The following is a 25,578-nucleotide window of genomic DNA, read 5'->3' as shown; positions in this document are numbered from 1 at the left end:
TTATACTATAAATGATATGAAAACTCGTTCAGAGGTTACATCTTTATTAACACATATATTTTAAAAACTTTTTACTGATTTTATATTGAAATAAATTAAACGTAACGTAACTGTTAATAAATGTATACAAAATCTTCCAATGGATGAAAACATAAATTAAAAAACTTTTCTTATAATAAATGGAGTAGTATAACTTTGGGAATGTTGATTGCTATTATGTTAAATCATTTAATGAAAAAAAACCAACACACTTTTCAGACCAATATTAAAAATAACGAAATTAACTCGAGGGAAAGTAAAAATATATTGCGGGATTTATGGGTAAATTTGATGCGGATGGCGTCGCGGGGTACTAGTAAAGTTTAACAATGCTATTAACTGTATTATCATGAAATGTTAATCAACAATGATCCATGATAACGAGCCAAGAAAGATCAAGTGTTCGATTACAGAAAAACTCAATTATACGCCAACATTAAAGCAACACTAGCAACCCGCCCTAATAAGCATGTAGGTATATTGTATAATAGTATTTATATAATAATTAACGTTATACAAAATAATAAACACGATAGGTTGTCATAAAAAGTTTTTTTTTTTTTTAATTTTTAGCATTTTGTGTAAATTTATTGATAAAACGTTACGTTTCAAGATTACAAAATCAGCTACGGCAAAAATATTTAATTTGAATTAAAGAATTTGATTAAGGAAAAGTAAACGGTATAAAAATTTTCACAGTTACAGTAGCGCGATTCACGACTGTCGAAGCTAATATTTACATTGGTTTACGTAGTTTACCGTTGGTATTTTTATAATACTATTACTATTACTAGAAATTTTATTTAGTACTTATTTTGATATTAGTCTTTGCGAACTCTAGAATATATTATTCTAGTAGTAGCAAATAGCTTTTTGTTATAAGATTTACGAGGCATTCCTCGTAAATCGTCTTTCGCTTCTCGCAGACAAGCCTTGCTATCGAGTCTTTAGGTTTAAGAGTAAAAAGCTGAAATTAATCATTTTGTAAAAAATATATAAAATCTCTACATGCGTGACTTGAATATAAGTTTCATATTTTATAATCAAAATAAATGCTTCTGCTAGTTGAAAGGTAGAAGCTGGTTGTTTATCTGTCAAAAGAGTTGGTAAAGACATTAATAATTTGAAGAAAAATTAACAAAAATAAACAGACCTAAAACAATTTCTTTTTTCTTTAAGTCCCGACCCCCAAGTAACTAAATTTTGAAAAACACTGCTTTAAGAACAAGAAATGTATACAAATATGTTAACCTATCTTCCAGAAACCTAAAACTGTGAGCAGAAATATTCTATCACGTCACATTTGTTGTAATGTCAATTTATTTTTTTTAACTCTGGAACAATACAATATAGCTTGTTTTAAATTTTATTTAAATATCGAATAGAAAGTGTAAGCTAAGTTTTGATTGATTTTGATATATTTGTTGACTGTTTCATCGAAAAAGACCGAGCCGATTGTAGCCTTTTTAGAGAGTGCATATCTTTAATACTTTGGATTTCAAATTACGAACCAAGATTAAATATTGATTCCTGGTATAATTTGTAAAGCTGTAGTATCGTTAACGTACACTTTCCATTTGGTTTACTGATGTTTTGAAGCTCGAAAGCAAGGATTTTGCGTTAAGTTATGTTTGGAAATTACTGTTGGTTACAAGTATTATACGCCCTACTTTTTATATTATTCAACAATTATTTACATTAATGCCTTCATTCATATACAAATAAAAATTAAAAATGGCAAGAATGTTGATGATAATGATGCTGTTTTGTTAAATGGCAATTTGCATTCTCTATGTGAAAAATAAACCAGCCCTCCTTACCCCGAAGATATATAATATTATATATAGACTATTTAATGTTTTACTGAAATTAAACTTCTTTGTCGGGTGATTGTAAAATTTTAAATTCTAATTTGAGTCCGTTTCTGAACGACCCTGCCGTAAAACGAAAATACGTTTCAATTCTGTTGTGCACGACTTTTTATATAAATCATAGAATCAAATATATGTAATTATTTATTAAATAATATAAAATTATAATTTAGTTATCTTCACTTAGTGGTGGTGCATAGGTACCAACAATTCATCAGAAATTCTTCTTACTATTGTTTCGGGTTGAGGGGTGAGTGAACCAGCGTTCCCAATGTATATATAATAATTAATATTTTTTACACCGCCGATATTAATAAGTGATAGTCACGACCACTATCAGGTTATCCATTAACCGGTCCGCTTACTTATGTCATAAAACATAAAAAATAACAAAATAATGCAACGTATTTGTGAGAGTTGTTAAAGGTTATGTCAATTCTGTACGTGTATTTTAGTACATGATTATAGTTGTTACGTGATTTATTTAGGTTTAAAATTTAATATAGTGCCTGTGTTGTTTGGTAAATACGATTATATTATTGCTTTACTCGACAGACAAGTGTTGTAAATTATATGCTTAAGGTGTCCCTTTCGGTGTAGTTTATTTGAAGGGTGATAATGAATTAAGGTAACGGACAGACCCAATGGTTGTGTACCTACATAAATAAACTAAAATCTCGTTAACAAATTGAGATAACACAAAATCTTTAGCATTTTTTTTGTAATTAATTGTATTAAGTTTTAAGAGCCAGGATGAGCCAGTGGCAAGTAAGCGTGCATCTTAACCGATCATTGCGGGTTTGCACCCGTAATTATCGGTTAAATCATCGTTAATCCCAGGCACGCACACCAATGAGTTTTCATATGCTTAATTTGTGTTTGTAATTCATCTCGTGCTCGAATGTTAAAATCAAAATCAATTCAAAACTTTATTCAAGTAGGCTTTTTCAAACATTTTTAAATAAGTCATTTTACATAACTCTATTAAGTGAAGCTACTGGAATGTAAATTCTGCCGAAAAGAAACGGCAAGAAACTCAGTAGTTAGTCTTTCAAAAATTGAAGGAAAATATCGTGAGGAAACCTGCAAGTGTCTAATTTCAACAAAATTATGCCACATGTGTATCCACCAAACCTTTTTTCTCAAAGGAAGAGGTAGAGGTACCGTAGGGGTACCTTAACTCATTAGTTGGCCATTTACAGGCATACATTTACTTTAGTTTTTTATAATTTAATAATAATATTAAATATAAAACGAAAAATAATCAGTATTTTGTCTTTACCCATCGAGACTTGTCCGTTCATTTCTTGCGACATATCTGACATTTGATAAGTGTTACATTGTGCTAAAAATAAATAAAACTAAAAATAGCGTTATTTTTTTCACTTTTTACCTATTTGTAACAGTCCATTATCCCTCCGAACTATGAGTTGTTATAGTAAGTAAACTTCGAATTAGAACTTTCGTCTACTTGTTTACTTTCTCGATTGCTCAAAATTGAATTCTAAATCAATACCCACAGCGGCGATTATAAATCATTATACTCGGTAATAAATATCTATAGTGCCGTAGAAAAGCAAACGAACCTTACCGTCTTCAACTTAGCCATAGAGCCAGTATTATAATAGTGTAAGTAAAAGTAAAGCTTCATGGGAACTATTAAGTATGAAATTCGTCGCTCACCAACTTCAGACAACTTTGAGCCGTATACATTGTAGTGAAATGTTATTGATAAATGCTTTTACGACGTATATTCCAACAATTTCATGGATGGACTACCATTTTAATTGAAATATTAACTCAAACAAAATATATATAAATATATATATATATATATATATATATATATATTTATCTTTTTATATTTCTATCTTTACCCAAAAAAGGAAGCCGTGTAGACCCAGCCAATTACAGACCGATCACCTCTATAATTTGTAAGATTATGGAGCGTATCTTAAATCATCTCCTGATATATCTTGAAGCAAACGAGCATCTTTAGCGATAACTAATATGGTTTACACAGAGAACGCTCGATCGGAGATATGCTAATATATGCCACCAGCCTTTGGAGCGATTCTTTGGAGGGTCACGGTGAAGCAATAGCCGTTTCATTAGACACATCAAAGGCCTTTGACCGAGTCTGGCATGAGGCACTACTTAGTAAGCTTCCAGCATACGGCATACCTACTGAGCTTTGCGACTGGATATGGGACTTCCTGAGAGAACTGTCGATTCGAGTTGTCTTGGATGGCTGCTCTTCCGATCTAATGGCAATCAATGCTGGGTTACCTCAGGGATCGGTTCTCTCTACAACCTTGTTTCTGCTGCACATAAACAATCTTTTAACACCCGGTATTATTAGCCATGCTGATGATAGCACCGTAATTGAGAGGTACATGTCCAACTCGCGAGCTGGTCCAGAGGAAATACGGTCCTTGAGAGAGTCCATAATTGAACGGGTGAACGTGACATTGCAGTCGGTGTCCGGTTGGGGTGACGCCAATCTTGTCCAGTTCAACCCTTCCACAACTCAGGCGTGTGTTTTCTCCGCGAAAAAAAAATAGCTTCGATTTAACACCCATTTTCGAAAGTGTATCCTTACCGATTAATAACCATCTAGTGCATCTCATCACCTCTTACCTCAACTTTGCCCAACAAATTGAGTCTATGACACAAGCGGCGTGCAAGAAATTATCAATTCTTTCAAAGGTTCGGCGGTACTTCTGCTCCCAAAATCTTTACACTGCCCATGTTCGAGCCTGCATGGAGTAATGCAGTCATCTCTTGGACGGTGCAGCCAAATACCACCTGGAAGCTTTGGACTCAGTTGACCGAAAAGCCCGAAGGTTAATTAACAACGAAAAGCTCTAAAATAGCAGACTACACATCCTTGGGCATCGTCGTCGAGTTATCGGTTTTTTTTTTAGGATACATTTTGGAGAATGTCCGAAGGTTCTTTTCGAACTGATTGAACCATTCACTCCTTTATCTTTTCTACTAGGCGCAGGCAAAAGTTTCATCCATACGTTGTTGATATACCCAAAAGTAGAACTAAACGGTTTGACAGCTCGTTTTTGGTGAGAGTCGCCAAGATTTGGAACGACCTGCCTGGGTCTATTTTTCCTGATAAGTTGAACTCTGGAACCTTTAAGAGTAGAGTGAACAGGTTTCTTTTGGATGGGCGCGTACCACCTTTGTCTTCATCTATACTTTCCATCAGGTGAGATGGAAGACAAACGCTTATTCCATTACAACTATATAAAAAATAAATAAAAAAAATGTATAAACATCTTCATAAGTATATATAATATAAGTATTGTTATATATTTTTTTTCCTTGAGAGTAACCTATCATTTTCTGTTTGTGATATTGTGATACGTAGGTATAATAATATTTTTTTTCCTTATAATATATACAATTAAATATAAATAAAACAAACACGACCGATAAAATTCCAAGCACAATTGCGCACTGACTTAAAAAGGATACATAATAAATTGCACGAATAATAATCGTAAAGATAATAAATAATTTAATTATAATACATTAACGTTATTAAACTCTGAATTTGTGTTCTAAGAAGGTTATTTTTTAAAAAAGGAAAATAAAAATTGTTATAGATTTCAAACTAAACCAAATTTTGCAACAAAATTTTAAGCCGGTTCAATCCAGTTTGAGCTGAAATTTTGCATACACTTGTGGTTTCGATAACAATCCAATCTAGGAATGGTAATAAATTTTATTCGGTTTCGTGCTAGTTTTATATGGAGTGTTTAGTTTGTAAAAATTAAACAAAAGCTTTATTTTAAACCGGGTTTTTTGAGTTTAGTACATCCGATGAATAAATGAAACACTTATCGCACAATACGAGCACGTGTATCTTAGCCAATCACGGGCATTTATATCTTAGTTTGCATGTGCTTAATTGTCTATATGATAATGTATCTCATGCTTGGCGTTGAAGGAATATATCATGAGGAAACCTATATGAAAATTCTGCCACAATCCATATTGGCACGCAAGAAGTCAGCCTTTGGTATTTGGTCAGCTGTGGGATATACATGGAATATAGATAACACTCTTCTTAAGCATTTCCTCTTAATTGATGCGGGTAACGGAAAACATTCGAAAATCGAAAATATATACAAATATTATATTTAATTTTAGCGACAAAGATCCATTATTATTGTTCTAATATTTAAACTAATAGTTAGTTCTAATACTTAAACGACGGCTATAAGCTTTAATTAACGATAATATTAATACCGTTCAGATTTTGTTTACGATAAGTCTTAGAAATTACAAATACCGCATACATGTTTTTCAGTATTTCATAACTGATTAATAAAGTTTAAAAAATAATTAAATATTTCTTAGTAGTCGTAGTTTATTCATTATTTTACTTAACTATTCCTGTTAGTATATGTGGGACAAATCCATTTAATGAATAATTATAAACCAGTTTAACCCTTGAAGCGACAGTTTGCACACACGATTTATGTAGGTGACAATATAACGTAGAACAATTTTAAGTATGTTTTTTTTTTTTTATTTAATTACCTACTTTAACACGATTATTTAAAAGGCAAATAAAGCACTTTTATTTTGATACTTTTGCGTCTAGCGTCAATAAGCAGTAATAATCCAAAGAATTGATAACTAATATTTTTTCACTTCTTATTGTCTCGTATTATACGAAACTAATATACTAGCTCGACACGTACTTTTTAATAATTGAACTAATCGTTTATTTAATATTAAATATGTGACCTTTATTTAAGAATGATTGATCTCGAATGACAGTATTACACTAAAGTTTTTGTAATTTTTCTGTACATGTACAGTGTACATATGTGTTTAGAATATCATGGACAATATGAGTACATAGTTTTATGTAGAGCGGTAATAGATACACAATATTAACAACTAACGATAAACTTAGTTCATTCCATATAACATAACCTTTTATAACCCTTCTATAGAACTGATCCGGAACACTATTTTCAATGAAAGAAACATACTCTCGGCCGATATACAGATTAACTACTTTCATTGTTCACGTCAATTGGATTTGGTGATAAAACTTTTATTTTATACACTCTATATAGCTTTATACAATTCTATTTTATCGTATTTTTTGGGGTAATATAGTATTTTTCATTCAAAATATGTTAAAATAAATATATCTTTACTACGATGGAAACTATTTATCAAGCTGTTTCAAGATCGTTCCATTGCGACTGTTCGTTAAGATCACTTAAGTCAGCGGTTGTTCATTGCATCATAAATTTTGTACTACATCGTGCTGCATACTACCAGTTTGATCAATTATTTTCATTGTAGGAGAAAAAAGTAGACGTAAACTTTTGTGATGTGTTTTTGTAGATTGTTTACATATTTTACTTTGATATATGCTAGGTTTGTGCTCAGTATCCAAGAAATATGAAGATATTGTTATGAAACTGTCCCATGCCTTTACTGATTCAATAGCTGGTACTTACCTAACTCAAGATTACAAAACAATAATAATGAATAGACGTATAATAGTTTTTTTTCATTTATTAACACGATATTTATTTTTAAGTACCTTTTTTTTAAAAAAGGTACTTAAAAATAAAAAGGTAGGCGAACGGGAAAATTTTCCACCTGACTGGCTCACCCCTCCTTCTAAGTCCTACCATATTGAAAGTCAACTATATATCGACCTATTTTACTTTTTGTCCATATTTTGACAATATAATTTATTTCTTATGTGTGCTTTCTTTCTTACACAAATAAATATAAAAATACGATTTGAAAAATCACTCACATATTTCAGCGACGGCTGAGGTAAATATTGTAAAAAGTACGTTTTTGGTATAGAGGAGGAAATATATTTTCTTATATTGATAAGAGTTACTAAAATCCCTATCTGAAACAGAGGTGGTAAAGTATGAGCAACTTCGAAGAGATAGACACTGATAAATTACAAGCGTTTAGATTTTGAATGTTGAACATACATTTATTTCTAGAAAGGAAATATCTCTGAAAAGACCTGATAGAGGTACTATACAAAATAATTTCAAAAACGAAATTCAATTGCTTTTTTAATAAAACAGAAATAATTTTAACCCACATTCGCAATATTTGTCCGTTTTCTTGTAATTAATTATTCCTAATATGATACTTCTTAAAAGTAAAAACGAAAATATTTAAACTTTGTTGAATAGTAAATAAAGAAATTATTAAAATTAATTTTAAATAAAATCCTACTATCTTACTACCAATTTTATATCATATTGGACAATCCATTTTTCTTTACTTTACCATTTTAAAGAAGACAGTACATCTTAAAGATTACAATCATTATTTGAAAACGTTATTGAGTTACCCTGACATACGGTTGCAATAACGGAGATCTCCAGTAAATGCGTACTTTGAAGATCATAAAAAACCGTCAGTCACGAATAAATATAGTGATGATGCTATTCATTTTCTATTTACATTTCAGACGTACTGTATATAATTTCGTTTGCTTGGCGGCCGGTCTAGTTTTCCAGACGAAACCACACTATTGTTATGATTTATTTGATGGGTGAACATCGAAACAAGGTAGCCAAGATCAAAGTTGTAATCGACGTTTAATTCGTTTATATTATTGGGTATTTACAGCAATTACTTAGTAGAAGGTATATAGTTTAGTAGTTATTTTTAATTACGAGGAATGAGGATAAAGTCTAGAACCCGTTTCGATTCCTCTATTGCGTCTGAACTTTAAACTTTGAACAAATTGTCGACATTTATTTATTCCAATATAATCTAATAATTGATGTAGGTAAAATTGATGTTTTGTTGTAGAAAATTGTTTTAATATACTTATTATATATCTTAATGTAATTGGTGTCTTACCAAAAATGTATTAAACGATACATTGTCCTCACCAACTACTCTTCATTAGGTCGCCTGGTAGAGAATTTTTGAATTGAGTAATGGTTGTATATTTATTATATAGTGGTCTGCAATAAAGTATTAATCCTTTCATAATATTGTAAATACGAAAATGAGTTTGTTTATTTGTTTGTTATGCTTTGACAGCTCAAATACTTAAGATCGTTATTAAATTTTGTATAAATATAATAAATAATAGGGTTTCAGAATTGGTACCTAACAATTGACTTTTGATGGGCTTGCTCACATTCGGGCGAAGTGCGTTGTAAACTAGTATTTTAATAAATCACTTACAGTTTAATTGATACTCATGATTAATATAAAACTATTTCGCGAAGAATGTAACAATTGAAATGTATAAAGTCAGGCGAATATGTGCTTAGAACAGAAATACAATAGAATCTTATTAAATTCGTCAAGACTTCGGCACGTATAATTGAGTCGTGAAAATCTGATCGTGTAAAGGGAATAAAATTTTATCATAAAGTATATATATACTACTTACTGAACCTTAAATGTATTTTATGTGTACGAAAGAACGTAAACGGATTACGCGTATAAGATACAAATGCGACTACCGTAAAACCAGCCTAAGATAGGCTATATTTTTACGAGGAACAATTCCACTTTACGTGTAATGGCACGATTTGCTGCTCACCCGTAGGTTCCTTGTAATACTAAATAATTATGGATACGTATATGTATACGTGGACTTAAGAATTGTATAAATATTTAATTGAAAAAGTGTTTTTACGATTATTTTGTATTTGATCGCTCACTTCGTTTTATAGAATAGAAGTTTTTCGATACAACAAATAGGAATACTAACCCTTCGATATACATATTATCTGAAAATAAATTTACTTTTCTTTCATAAAATCGTTTTACATGTAAATTCAAAGCATTGGTATTCCGAAGGAGATCATATCATAATATGGATAGGGATTTATACTCGTTGACGATAGGAAAACATTATTGTTGATTTGACATACGTGAGGTGTTTTATTTTACGAGCAAATAACTACTAAAACTAAAATTATCGTTTTATTGTTAATTCGACAGTTTAGACCTCACCGTCAGATATTCTATTTTTACTAGCCCTAGCTTTTAACATATCAAAATAAATGACGTAATTAATATGAAAATTATTCAATATTATAAAGATACACACAAGAACACAACCTTTTCTGTCTATTTCAGGCTTTGGAGACGACATTTTTATTATTATTATTAATTTATTGCATTGTGTAGAAGATTGTACTGTTAGGCAAATATAACCAATATTTATTTTTTATCCTGTAGTGCGAGAATAAAAACGATAACACGACATATGCTTTATATATATATTATATTATATTGCAATATAATAAAACATATAATCGAAATTTGTAAGCGGAAAAGACTAGATGGCTTGGTGAGTTTACCCACGTGACTTAATTTGTCGGATAAGAGGAATCACAGATTGAATGGATCAAAGTGAAAGTGCCCTCGTTAAAAGGGGTCGCATTACCATTGTAGTAATTTCATAATGACTTCCAATTGAATTTGAAATAAAATAATATTTAGATAAGTATATCTAAACGATCTGGTTAAAAGTATAACTTGTTATATGTATTTTCAATAAAGTCGTCACCCGCATTAAAAAGGCAACGGTGTTATTGATTGAGGCTTTTATTAATTTATTTGTTTAGGTCCAATTAGAAGTCGAGATTAAATTTATTACTAATTCAGTAACGAAAAATTTCGTTTGGCAGACATATTCTTCACTTGGTCGAGCTTATTCTCACAATGAAGCGCCGCAATTAAGAATATGGTCGACGTGTCGTCGATTTATATATATGCAGGGTTATTGGTAATTCCTTGTATTCCCGTTAGGAGGTGATAAGGGTAACTATTTCCGATAATTTAATCCCTATATGCATAATTCAAAAGTGAACCATTTTCAAGTTGTCACGTTTTTTTAGCCTTTATTTATTTTAAAGAAAATATCAATTTAAATCTATTTTTTTCTTCTGATTTATAAAAACCATTAAACACTGGTTTTTTGTCAATATTAAAACAACAATTATTGGTCCAAATTTAATTTATTTTTTGAACGTGATAACTCGAAAATGGTTCACTTTTGCATTAGATATGTCTATCACCTCCTAACGGGAATACGTCGAATTACTAATAATCCTGTATATATAATTAAAGGGTAAACATAGGCTATAAAGTTTTATAGGCAACATATTCTTTCCTAACGCGAAAAAAGGGACGAATTCGCTAGTTTTCCTGAGTTATTTTCACTCACCGGAAAAACGTATAATTCAAGAAGAAGGTCTAAGAAAAGTCTCCTTAGACTTTTGCTTAAAGTTAAAATTCCACTATCATCGAAGTAAAATATATTCAATGAAAAACGTTTAGTAATAATTTGTTAACAATTGACGTAAATATAGCGTAACGAATTAAAAAGATTACATTAGACTTGCAAATATTTTTAACTGTAAACTGTACTTAAAAATTATATTATTTATCAAAAATCAATAATCCTTATCCTTATAAAAAAGGTCACTGATAGAAATTCGATATAAACATAAAATGCACAAGCGCTATTTTATATATATCTAATAATACTAAGACTAGTATAGAACGCGATCATTGATCGATTGGTTCAACTCCTGTTTATTATAAAACTGGAGATGTAAATATATTTTTATTGAAGAGATATCACGGGGTCTAACTTATATAACCATTTGAATTTCATATTATGGATAGTATAAACGTGATGAATTAATGTCAATATATTTTTTAATACAGTGTACGCTTAATGTTAATAATAACTTAGTGCTTTCGGGAATTCTGTTCCTGTCGTTTGTATATAGAAGCCACCGGCTACGGTTGCAATAGTGATCTGGTCGGAATCCTCATAATCAAGCTGGGACGGCAATCTACCTTTGTAATCCCCAGTGAATGAGGGCAATTTAGGCCCGTTCCTCAATGCCACTCTGTGACGTGTGTAATATATTGCGGATACGAATCCTTTCATCTATGTATGCGAATATTATAGAAATTAGTATGAAACTTTTTTATCGCCTATATATATATTTATAGCTACACATAACATATATTACAGTTTCCCTTTATTACAGTAAATAGTTATGAGTACCAGATATCGCAAAGTAGATATTTAAAAATAAATAAATTAATGTAGTTTTTGGCACGCGGCCTTAGATTCTATAAAAAACAGCGCTTATTATTTCCATTTGATTTCTGAAGAAATCGATCGAATCGATAATACATAGTTCATTACTGACTTGTTTTGCATTCAAAATAATGTTATAAAAAATCTTACGTTTAATATTTTATTAACTCAAAAAGACCTATATAGATTTAAAACGAATTTCACCTAACCCAGTTCTTAAATTAAATGTTACAAAATTTACAGTCAATGTTAAAAAGATATACTGTTTTAAAACCTTGCCAAGGGAAAATGACGACACACAAAACTCTAGGGAAATAAAGTAAATCGAGTTCGCGACAGCCCTTTAACATACTTCGTTATGTTAGATATACAAATGTCTTGAGATTCATAACGTCTGCGACATAATATTTATTGTATTTTTTTCAGGTAAACGCCAGTCTACAGGCAGGATATGTTTGTATATTTATCATTCGTTCAATTAAGCTGTCACGATTCCTAAAACACGCCAAAAAACGCCGAGATGTGTCCGAAAACGAAGAGATAAGAAATATAGAAAGGACAAGAGTCCCACGATGTTCTCACTGGCTGAGGGATGCGGTTGTGTCAGTTTTCGAGGGGGGCGTCGTGCACGCTCCATGGGAGACGATTCTTCCTCGTGCCGGAGCTCTGAAATTGAGCAAGAAGTGCCAAAGAAATTAAGCAAAAGATTGCTTAACGGCGAATGCACTATGAAGGCTCTTGCACCGTTCTTGAAGTTTTGGAAGAGAGATACCGTCAGCATGACCAAAGCTGAAAGAAGTAAGTACTATTTGAAGTAGGGTTCAAATAAATATATTTTTTTCTTTCTAAATGACTTTGTATGTAAATCTGTAGGGTTGATATTGTAGACGATAGGTAATATTTCGTATATGTGGACGGAAAAAAACACGTTTATAAAAATACGAGCTGTTATTCATTCGCTTTGCTTGGTGTAATTTATGACTTCGTAATTACCGAGTACATCTCATAAAAAAAAAACATTTTTGGAAATATGTTTGGATAAAGTATTTTCAATTTCATCTAAAGTTCTTACAATTCACACTCGAAATTTTTCTGCGTAGGAAATAATCATGGCAACATCTCCAACATATTTTAAATGTGTAAGTAGTTGAAATTTCAAAATTTCATATCCGTGGTATACATACTTAAGTAGGATTTATGAGTAGGCTTAAATTTAGCTTACAAGATTCCTCGTACTTCCTTAACAAGTTGCAAGTTACATAAAAATTTTATAGAATGTGATTTCTTTTACTTTTAGGTCTGGCAACAGCAAATGCAAACGTTTATTTTGCTTCTTGATAACACTTTCAAATAATTCATTTTGAAAAACAAAATAAGCAAATAATAATATAAAGTCAGGTCAAAGTCGATGAGAGGCTGAGAGTTCGTAGCCGGAGTTTAAATTTATGTAAACAATATAAATTGGATTTCCCATAATCCTTTACATATAAATAAACTTTAGACGACTTCAGAACACGCGTAGACATATATTACGCATGATATTAGAACAAAGGACTACGTTCTTCATTATATGCTAATAATGTTTCTATTTTTAAGTATATTTTTTATTCTCGCTATCCAAAACAAAGCAACAATAAAATTTAAATTAAGTCGTTAAACAAGCAAGGCTGTTGCCTGTATTTTCTGACTGATAAAAGGTATTAAAGAAAACGGGACTGCTATCTCACAACTCCAATTATTATTATTCAAATTAATTAAAAAAATATTTATCCTAAAAACGTATTCAAAAGATAAACTTGGTTTTATTTGTCTCCTCTATAGTCGATTGACTTATAATCTCTGACGCTCTAAAATAACACGGCACACAAAATCAACGTTGTATGGATCCTAACTAACTAGACGAAATCACAGGCCAAACCGATATTTAAGTTTAATTCTGATTTCAACACGAAATATGAAATGTATTATAAATAAAACTATGCACTTGAAAACATGGCAATGCCTTTCGTGGTTTGAACTCCCGATCCACGATTAAAATCCACTTGTTCTTATTACTGCGCTACCTCGACTCTTATTACAAATGACTATTAAAAAATATTACATGTATTTAATATTTCTAAAAATAGTAAACTGATTATTTTATTCGTGAACATATTTCACTTATTAAGCGTAAATATTGTTTGCATACCAGCTTTTGAGCCGTAAATAAGCTTAATTCTACATGTATTGAATTATGACCAATTGGTATAACAAATGACCTCAATTTTTTGTGGTAAGTAAATGTGTTTACTCGATTGCGATAAACATAATTAATCAGCTTGTCACAGTAACTGTTTATTTGATTAAAATTATTGAACATCGAATACGATAAATAGGACCGTTTACAGAACAAAATGATTGAGGAGTATTTACCTATAATAACAAATGAAGTGGTACTATTTGAATAAAATGCTTTTAATGATAAACACGAAACTCGTATGTACTAAATGCATAAAATTTAATTTACTTTCAAAACATTCAATTAGCCACGCAATAGGTACATCTTTCTAGCGTTACGATGTTATGTTATTTGTGAATAATTGATGTGTTACTAAAGTTTCTCTCAAGTTTGACATTAACGACTTGGGGAGTCGTTAAAATTTTCATACCGTTTACGACTATTTCGAGAAAAAGTTTGATTGGGGCGAACGACGGTATTCGTCTCTTCTTCCCATATTCATCGTACTTAAAATTATTAAATGCTGTTATCGAATAATAAAGTTTCTTAAATTGAACGATACAAAAATAATAAATGAATTCAATTATTAATAATTGTATGGATTAATAATAATTATAAATGTATGTACATTAATACTGAGTGTTGCTTAACTGGATGTAAACAAACTTCGTTTAAGATTGACGTGTTCTATTCATGGGCCCATTTAGGCTACGCATTTGTTTTAACTCAACTTAAGCTCATGGGATTAGTTCTAAGCATATATGGGTTAAATTAATTTATATATGACATATATGTATATTGAAAATTGCAGACCGCATTTGGCTACGTGTTGGCTACTCACATTTAACCGGCCATTTTAATAAAAATATTGATTTAATTTACTTGAGGTTTCATTATTTATAATACAATGATACAATTTGCTTTAGCCCAAAATTATAGTACCCAATAATCAAGATTCTTAGATGTAAGTTACGTATTGTATATAGTATATATAAATATATGGAATACGTAATAATAATAGGCAGATGAGATTTAGTCCAATGTCATTTATAACGGTCATATATAAAAAAATAAAAGTCTAAAGAAGTTTGCGGGAGCTTATTTCAATACGTTGCTCCATTGATTTGGTCTCCAATACAGCTTTCTTCACGATCTTTTACCGCTGAGCATGAGCTGAATTATAAGCATAAATGAAGCACATGAAAATTCAGTAGCGCTTACTTGGGTTTGAACCCACAGTATTCGGTTGTAATTCAGGTATTCTAATCACTGGGCCATCTCAGCTTTCTTCAAATACAAATTCTGAAAATAAAGTGCTGTAAATATATGTAACGGTATTTTAGGATTTGATCCTTTTCATATAAAGGCATTATGTATAACAGCTTTGAGCTTAACTGAGTAATTAATGCGAACCATTTTTGTTATAATATTTTTATGATGATTAATGACATTATTTATATCGCTATAAAGATTAAGCAATTTAAAACTCAAATAAAAGGCCAGTATTCAAATGAGCAAATTTAATATAAATCCAAATATAAAAGTGTCAAAAATACCGAATATAGTATACCCACATACTTAGTGGGTGAATAACTGAGTGGCTACAAAATACGGTGAAGGCGAATGATGGCGACTTGAAAATACAATTTTATGTAACTAGTTCTGCAAAAACAGCTGCACATCATTTCTTTTGCAAACAATTATACTCTTTTTTCACGTAGTGGAGTAGTAGGTACCCGGTACCCTGGGGCGGGGTATCTGCTTATGTGGTTTTCTTACCAATGATGATTACAGTGAAGGCCGTTTTTGTCACGAACAGAGAGGCTGCGTGATCGTGTCTATTTAAGTCATCCGCATTTCCCGTCATGCTTTGCTCAGATTATTGCTCAACGAAGCTCTTCTCAGGGGCGAAAGTGATCCACCCCGCACCCTTCAAACAATTATTCTCTCTAACTACTCCAATAAAATAATTGAGCGATTTCGTTTTTCGTCGAGTTTCGTGATAATTACGCTCACTTATTTTTTTCGCCCACTTAAATATTTCATTTGCTCACTTAAAATTTTAATGGCTAGCTTAGATTAATTATTCTCCTCTTTTAGCAGCACATTTTACTTATTTCGACCGATTCATTATTATTACCATAGATAAATATATTTTTGCACATATAATTTAACGCCGTTCTATTTAATATTAAAGTAACATATACAATAATGACTGTTAAAGGGATACTTTATTCGCCCTATTAAAACTTTCCCCAAATTAAATAAACACAACGAGCTTTTGTATACAAGATTGACGATGTATTTATTGAATTGTTTTCGTTCATAGCAATGAAAGCCGCTATACTAATTCAACAATGGTATCGGCGGTACCTGGCCCGTATGGAGGTGCGAAGGCGCTACACTTGGACAATTTTCCAAAGCATCGAGTACGCCGGGGAACAGGATCAAGTGAAAGTAAGTTTATTATAATTAATTATTATCACATTTAATGTTGAAAATAATTTAAGGATTTTTTCCTTGTATATGTATGTGTTCTTTTGTTATCACATCTAGCAGTAGTATAATTACTAAATAAAACATGTACTACGTGTATGTAGTATTTTTGGAGTAGGTTTACTTTAATAATAATAAATTTAATTTTTATTCATCTTTATTCTAAATATGTCTTGCCGAACGTATTTTGCAATTTATCATGAATTTTCAGTGTTTTCGATCAAGTATTTTACATACAGATTGTTTAAAGTAACAGCCTGTTTCTTTATATAATGTCACAGCTGGGCAAAAGTGTCCTGTCCCTTTCGAGGATTTGTGACAACAATTTTGAATACGATCATGTTCATAAAAGTAACTAAGAGACAAAAATATAAAATGTGTACACTATACATTGTGTTTTATACATTGGATTCTGGAAATAGTTAATAAAATATAATATCATGAAGTATAAATACACATTTAGATAATTAAACCAAAATTATTAGAGTTTATTGATTGATATTTAATCTTCTTAATTTAATTAGGGCTCTTTTCTAACGGATCAATACTCCGACGAGAACTATTTTCAGTTATTAGAATGAGGTTAAAAATAACGGGAATAGAGTATTAATGTCGTCACAATGATCACAGTAACTGAAGGAGAAAAAACATGGAATTACGTAGTTGAAGAAAAGAAACCATAGAATTGATAACAACAATTGTATTTACATTGTATAATATACGGTACTTATTATTATTACGGAATAAGCAATGTGTGTAAAAATAACAAAAAAAAGATATTATTGTTTTACAATACGACATTTTAACACTTTTACTAATTTCGGGATATTGTATTGTATTCTGCGATCAGCAGTGGATTTAATTTATACAAAGGTAAATCATTCGAGGCAAGAGCTAGAAAACTAGAATTTATAATAAAACCTTACCATTTTTAGGACTAAGTGCTCAATTATATATATTTGATAAACGAGAAATATATAATATAATAAATTTAGTTGACATGACTTAAATATATTTAAACATTTCCTTAAAGTAATAGTTGTAAGCGAGCAAGGAAAAAAATATATAAAAATGTTACAATTTAGTAAGCAAGGTCACGTACAGCAAGACCACGGACGCTTAGTCTGTGGAGAATATACAATAAAATTAAATAACCCTTTTTCCTAAGACGAGAGAAGTCTTTATCCAGCAGTGAGATTATAGGTTGTTTTTAAAGAAAATTATGTCGTTCAAATCCACAATAGCTCAATTTTTAAGGCATTTTCTGCATCGTACAACCACTTTGTGGAATTATCTTTCGCCAGCGGTTTTACCGAACCGATTCGACCTTCAAGAAAACTGTCTAGGCATTCCTATAGAAAATTTGATTTTGATTCATATTCATCTTCAAAAACAGCAAGCTAATCTTTTGCAAAAAATAATAATAATCGACATGACGATAAGCCCCGCATCGAACTCACTTCCTTACATAAAAATAAAATACAGCTTATAAAAAAATATGCAGTCTAAGTAAGTAGCGGGAATATGTGTATATTTCATATTTCTATTTTAGTTTTGCATGTGAACGTCACATGTTAATGCACTTAGCTGTCTTAACCACACCTTCCTACACGCTATATTGCTTTAGTTGATACTCATAAAAAGTGTAGTGAACACCATGAAAATTATTAATTAACTTACGTAATTCAGGAAACTTTGCACAAGAACATCTGATAGTGTGATATCATGTGTTATTATTATTTTATTTTACGAACGCATATCAGTACATGTTATCGGAGAACGGACAATGGTACTGTAAAAAATGTTTTATACACTTTAAGCCATATATAACTGCTAACCATGTGATTGGTACAATGTTACAAAATGTAAATCAATGTTGAAATACACTTCATCCAAGAAGGCTTTCAAATAAAAGTTTCAAGAATATTTAAAACTAAAAGTTATCTTCTAAATTTCGGCAGTATCGACATTGTATTTTAAACATTGAATTTACGATGCGAAATTATACATATGAAAAATATATTTATTGTTTAAAAAAGGGAACAGAATGGACATCGAAGGTAGATCGGAGAAGATAATTGAGCTTTATCAAATTTTCATTCTATACGAGGGTTAACAGACGTGCGTTGCATGCAGATAGAAGTCTGATTAAAATGATGGTGAAATGCAAATGGAACATTGTGACGCAATATATGTAATGTTCTTCTTCGTTAAATCCACATTTCGGACGAATGGTAGCTTTACATTTAAAACAATTCTGTAAAATAACGATTCAATAGTATTAAGTAGATATTTAACTAACAGTACTTGTATCTAGGAAAAAGGTTTTTGTTTTTTTAATTACTACTGTCAGTATTAATTAACAGAGCATGCTGTATTACTTGTGCAATATGTTGAGACCACCATAATATACATATACTTTATTGACATTTGTTATATTTTATATTACCCGTTGAAAATTGAATTAAATAAACATATTTAATTTTATTCTAGGCTTATATACGTATAATGGAAACGTTTACGTTGTTTAATGGAAAACTACAAAAAAAAACCGACAACATCTGTCCTGTTTGTTTATGACCAATTGTCATGGCGATCACTGGGGTTTTACGGTTAGAACATAGAAACTGTTCCTATCAAATATTTGTTGCGGATTGTTAAATGTTGCAGTCGATAAATCAGTATTATGGAGTATTATGCTACTGCACAGGTCTATAATACTGATTTGTAATTTTGATTTGATATCAATCCGGAACCCGCAATCCGCCCCACAGCTGCAACGCGATTAAGCGTTGAGGCGCCATCTAGCTATATGTAACGATGAAGCGTACATGCATGCATACAATAAATTTTACGGTATTCGGTCAAATGACGTCGACGTTCATAAATCTCAAACATATATAACAACATCAATTTTTAAAATATCTGTACCTATCATCTAAGAGATTGTTGGCAATTTAACACTAGTTTCAGTCTATCATGGTCTAGTAACGAGGTTTTAGCTATCTGGGTAATCTACTTTATAACAGACATAGTTTAGTGACATTTTATGTTGCTTAATAGTGACATAAAGCTTTAAACAACTGCAATTGACAATGTATGTATTGGTCAAGGCCTAACAATGATAAAATCCATAATAACGATCACTTAGTCCGTATAGTATGATGGAATAATAATTTTAATGATTATATTTCTATGTAGATTTCAGATATTCGTTGTTCATTGGAAGAAGGAATCCTATAGAATGAATAATTATATAAAATCGCATACTATATATTAACACCGACACATGACGTCACGATAATAAAAATTGAAAATGTTATTCGTGAACTATCGATTTTTGATTTTAAATATCAATATTGTTTTTTTAACTAACTAAATTAAAAAAATAAACAATATATAAATAATTTATTTACAATTTAAGAAAGCTAAAGCATAGGGACGAGAAACAGAAATCATTCCTATGTTTTAAAAGACAGTTTAAAAAAATACAATAAAAATAGGTAAGCTTCTCAATGTAGCTTTTTACGTGGAATTAATTATTCGTTTGGTTGTACACGTCGTACGTCGGTCTTCGCTATTTGTATGCATGACTTCGCGAGGATCGTGTAGAACAAATTAACAAAGAAACCCACACTTTTACTCATCGTATACTCGTGTAAGGTTTAAAGGTTAAACGTTACTACGATTAAATATAAGATAGGTTTTTTAATATATATTCAGTGAATCTTTATTCAATTTAATATAAAAGCGTGAAAATACTACTATGTGAAAATACTTTACTATTTTCGATTATTCTTTTTTTAAATATTATGTTCTAATTTATTATTATCGGTTTACAATTTACTCGTATAAAGAGAGAAAGAAATACTTAATATATCATATACATAATTTTATTTAACATCGGAACGAAAATAATTAACAATTTCGTAGTGGCTTTTTTTTTTAAAAAACATCTATATGTTTCCGAGACGTATTGTCCGAGCTTTTGGTGTATCTCCACATCACAATAAGAATTTTATCTCATTGTAAATTTCATTCTTTCATTATATTTGATTTGTACTTTCATATAAACGAATATGCTATTCGAGAATTTTATCAATATCAAGATTTTTAACATTATATTTTTAACAAGTGAAATCATCAGTTATTAATAAAATCGTTACCTAATATATTCCTATGTATTCTTTTGAAGGATTATTATAAAAGGCGTGACAAAGTCCTATTATTTACATCATACGTTAATAAGAATAACATAGGTTTATTAGTAAGAATTACATTTAGATTGAGTTATTTATTTGAAATTTACTATAAAGTTAAATATAACTTCATAATAAATTCATACTAGGTACATAATAATGTAAAGGTAATGTCTTAGAATTTGATATATACTGTGTAATAGTTGGAGTATGATTTCGTATATAATAAATTTGCGTGTATCTTTTCCTTGTCAATTTAATTATGATTTTATTATTGAGCAACCACGCTAATGTTGTCTATAATACATGGTTTTTCGAATTGTTCACATTGCAAGAGAATATTAAGTTATTATCGTGGAGACACATTGAGTCGGGCACTTCACGCATGAGCGGGTCAGTCGGTGGTCGCAATATGATCATTGCGCAGTCAAGCGACTACACTATGAAATATACTCTAAACGAATTATAATTATTTCACCAAGATGTATACTTTAGTACCGATTGTCCTATGTAACATGTGCTCTTAGCTGAAGATTGCGGGTTCAAGTCCAGGACAACCAATGATTTTGCAAGTGCATAATTTGTGTTAAAATTAAACTACGTGTATAAGCCTGTATCGGATAAAAATCTGCCACATGTGTTATCCAACAAATACGCATTGGAGCAGCGTAGTGAAATAGTAAATAAGTAATAAAAATTGCTCTAAACTTTTTCCTCGTAAAGCCGGGTACTTACTAGCGAATCGTAACTGTAAAAACTATAAATAATATATAGTGCTATAGTGGTTACACGTGTCGTCGTCGTCGTCAACAGTCGTCGCTCTCGACATCTCACCGAGCGCCCTTTACACTTTGCCGGACACTCACTGGCGAGCCGTAACTATAACCAAACAGATACAGTAACGAGGTCATATTGAGTACACGGTGTCCAAATCAGTGTCAGTCACCATAACGACGACCCGATATAGTTCTTATTTTAAAACAAATCAAGATTTTTCTCGTATATCTCCTTTTTCAGTAACATTAGTTCTCTCTCCATTCTGGCCTCGGCATCTTTCAAATACTTTTTGTAATATTTTTTGTTCTTCGGGTTCCACAGGACTGTAACTTTGAAGGTGTGTCCAAGCAGACACATTTCTTCTGTTTAATAAGTCACGATTGATAAACGAGAATAGTACTTAGGTTTGCAATATAATACAGGTTTTATTTCGACATCTACGAGCACTCTTTGAGAAGCGGCGCAAAACCCACAGTCCTCGGATCACTGTGAGAAGCTTGTGATAGTATCTACAATAACATGTAGTGAGTACCCGGCTTAACCAAGTGGTCTTAGCCAAACCCAGCTGTGGGATGTTTAGACTGTTACTTACTTCACTCAGTTGTAAATCCTTGCAACGTTCACAATTTGTTATATCTTAAATGTTTTGAAATATTGTCTTAAATATAGGTCGACAATATTGTCACTTATATTCTTGGATATTCTAAGAATCATCACTGAAATAAATGAGGTAAATGAGATCGCAACGTTTTATTGTTTCGCTGAGTCTGGATGGTATGAGCAGCTGAGACTCGTAAATACTTATTTACGCAATTATTGTTTTTTTTGTGTAAAGAGGGATGGACCTACATACAACATGTAGTTCGGTGAAGAGTATGGTATAATTGTAAAGATGTGCATGGATTGGGATATATATTATATATTTTACAACATGCTAATTTACTATCAGGTGGCTTATCTTAGAAATCAGCACTGTTAGAGGTATTAACCATTCTTTACATCGCCAATGCGCCGACAACCTTGGAAACTAAACTGTTATGTCCCTTGTGCCCGTAATTACACTGACTCACTTACCCTTCGAAGTGGAATACAACAATAAGTGATGAGTGGGTGGTACCTACCCAGTCGAGCTTGCCCAAAGCCTTTACATCTCTGTAGGGTTATATAAACTTTGTATTGTATATCAAATTATGAAATTAAATGTTACATATTATATTGATTGTACAAACTGTTAAGAATCGTGGCGATCAGATGCATTTGAAATATACATGTTGAAACGGCTTGGACACTTGATATTTTTTGCTTTAATTATTACTGCCTTGAAAGTGGGAAAGTGGAAAGTGGGGTGGAAAAGTTAAAAATCAATAAATTTTTGTATCAAGAAATTATTTGTACAAATTAATTAACAAATGTTTACGTTTAAGAAAATAAGGATGTCAAAAGTTTATCGTGTAACTAACAATATTTTTTTTTTGTAATGTACATAAAGTTACTTACCCTGATCTATCGATCGATTTGAATTACCGTACAAACGGACGATGCAATAAAGGGAAAATAGACTGTACCTGTGTTTGCACACACACTTGTGCATTATTATATCTCCTGTTTAATTGGTTAGTTTTTAAAACTGGTCAGTGCCGACCGAATTTTGACCAAAAATAAATACATACATATAAAATAATAACATTGTTTTTAATATAAATATATATTACCAGTTATATACAAACATTTCATTTCAAAAGGCATAATATCAAACCGATTATTTTTCCGTTTTTAAGTAAAAGTTCACAACTAAAATCAGACAAAGCAGGTTATCGATCGAGGTTACGAACATAGTTTAAAGGTTTATTGAGCATGCAAGCGTGTAAACACACGTTAAAAAATACTTTTCACGGCCGATTAATTAATAATTAATACGTTTGTAGTTTTTCTTTCAAATTTTTCTTTCTTTCGGTACAATGATGATAAAATTCAACGTTTAATGTGTTAAACGTTCAACTAAAAACATTAAAGTTTCAACGCTATCACATCGTCACGTGTGATAGCCAACCCATGGTGGTCACGTTAATTTTATTTTTAAAACCAGTAGGTGGTCTGACAATTAGGCCACCTGATTAGTCATTCACCACCGCCCAGACAGTAAGTAGACAGTAACGATGTAAGAAATATTAATCATCCCTTAAATCCATCCCGCCAATGCGTCACCTATCTTGTGAACTAAGTTGTTACGTCCCTTGTGCCTGTGGTTACACTGGCTCATTCGCCTTTCAAATAGGAACAGTACTAAGTATTGGCGTATAGTGCTAGAATAAGTGTAGTGGGTGGTATAGTGTTGGGTATTGAGTAGGTTCAAACGGCCCTGCAAAAATCCCTACTACAAAGTTGTATAACATACAAAAAAAAACTCAATGGGATTTGAACCAAGCACTGCTGGGTCCGCTGTTTTATAAGCTAGCCACTAAAGCAAAGTTCAAAGTTCAAATGTACTACATCACGCACTTTAAATTATTTTAAGATTTTGGGTTTAGGTTTTATTCAATTATGCGTATCATAGTGTACATAGTAACCAAATCGTGATGTATTTGATAATGATCATAGAAAATGTTTTATTAAAACCCAAACATATTTAAAATTATATTCGAATATGATTTTCTTTCTAATTTTATTATTCTGTTTTATTAAAATGTAACTGTTTTTAAGATGAATAAAATTAAAAGATTTCACATACGCATATGTGGCAAAATTATATATTTTTTGTCAATATCATATCTTTTGGTATACTGATAATCAGTCAACAATATTGAAATTTCGTATTCTGTGTGTGAATTTGTACCAAAAGTATGTTGTAAATGATATCGTTTGAGTATCTTCAGGTTAATAGTGTTATGGTGTACGTGCGGTTAATATTTCTTTAGTTGATATTTGTGTTCATACGTCTTATACATACTATATGTGTCGTATATTTTAACGTAAACTTAAATTTCGAATCCATTGCTACAATAGTAATAAAAATGGTCAATTCAATGTATTTATGAGCTCCATACGAAAGTTTCGACATATACGCGACTTGGGTTGGGTAAAGCAAGTTAAACTAGTTTGAAATTGTGAAAAGTAGCACACGCTAAAGTAATGTTATTTTTCAGTTGTACAACTTCTTTAATGCGCTGCTGAGCCATATGAGAGAAACGAGTGGAAGGCCGTCCTCTGAAAGAACATCTAGGACAGCGTCTGTCAGTAAGTAGTTAAAATGTGTCACACTGGTTACCCGCCTCAATGTATACGAGTTTAGTTTTAAACGTATTAAAAATAAATTTGTATCCCGACTGTGGTTTTGTCGGTTGCATACTAGGCAAACAGGTAATTAATTATTTGTAGATAAATTGGTAGCTATTGTAAGCACCATTGTAAAGTATGATAAAAACATTGTATTTACCAGGAAAATAACAACAAAAACTAAAAAATCAGAAAAACGGTATTGTCCAATCATATTAGAAGTTGCCATTGCACACGATTGATGAAAGACTGGAACTACTGGTTTTCTCATCGGCTTTTCTCGGTAGAATCTAAGAATCAATAGACTGTAAAATGAGTGCTTGTAGAGTCTACGTATTTAAACGTAAATAAACAAGGGATTTTTATGACTCCCTGGTAAGACCTTGCCGTAAATGTTTCATTACGTGTTTTTCTTAGTTTCAGCTATTATTTAATGTTTTCTAAACAACTGATACAAAGTTTTCGCTACAAATTTGCAGATATTTTTTGTAAGATTATTCACATTGGTACAGTACTATTTTTATATCTATACTTTTTTTTTATTTTAAGTTTGTAACAAAATACACATTGACGTTTATCTCTAGCTCAATAAAC

General features: G+C 31.1%; 1 protein-coding gene across 1 annotated transcript in view; it reads left to right on the top strand.

The window, feature by feature from the left end:
- The window catches only part of LOC125077690 (serine/threonine-protein phosphatase rdgC), a 61,379-nt gene that overhangs the window by 6,492 nt on the left and 29,309 nt on the right, over nt 1–25,578 (top strand). Inside the window, exons 2-4 of the mRNA XM_047689695.1 lie at nt 12,448–12,819; nt 16,569–16,696; nt 24,855–24,945. Of these exons, the coding sequence (XP_047545651.1) occupies nt 12,594–12,819; nt 16,569–16,696; nt 24,855–24,945 (445 nt within the window). The 5' untranslated portion in view covers nt 12,448–12,593. The remainder of the gene's footprint in view (nt 1–12,447; nt 12,820–16,568; nt 16,697–24,854; nt 24,946–25,578) is intronic.

Source organism: Vanessa atalanta, chromosome 4, assembly GCF_905147765.1.
Source record: "Vanessa atalanta chromosome 4, ilVanAtal1.2, whole genome shotgun sequence".
Classification (NCBI taxonomy): Eukaryota; Metazoa; Arthropoda; class Insecta; order Lepidoptera; family Nymphalidae; genus Vanessa; species Vanessa atalanta.
This window is presented reverse-complemented; position numbering and strand designations above follow the sequence as displayed.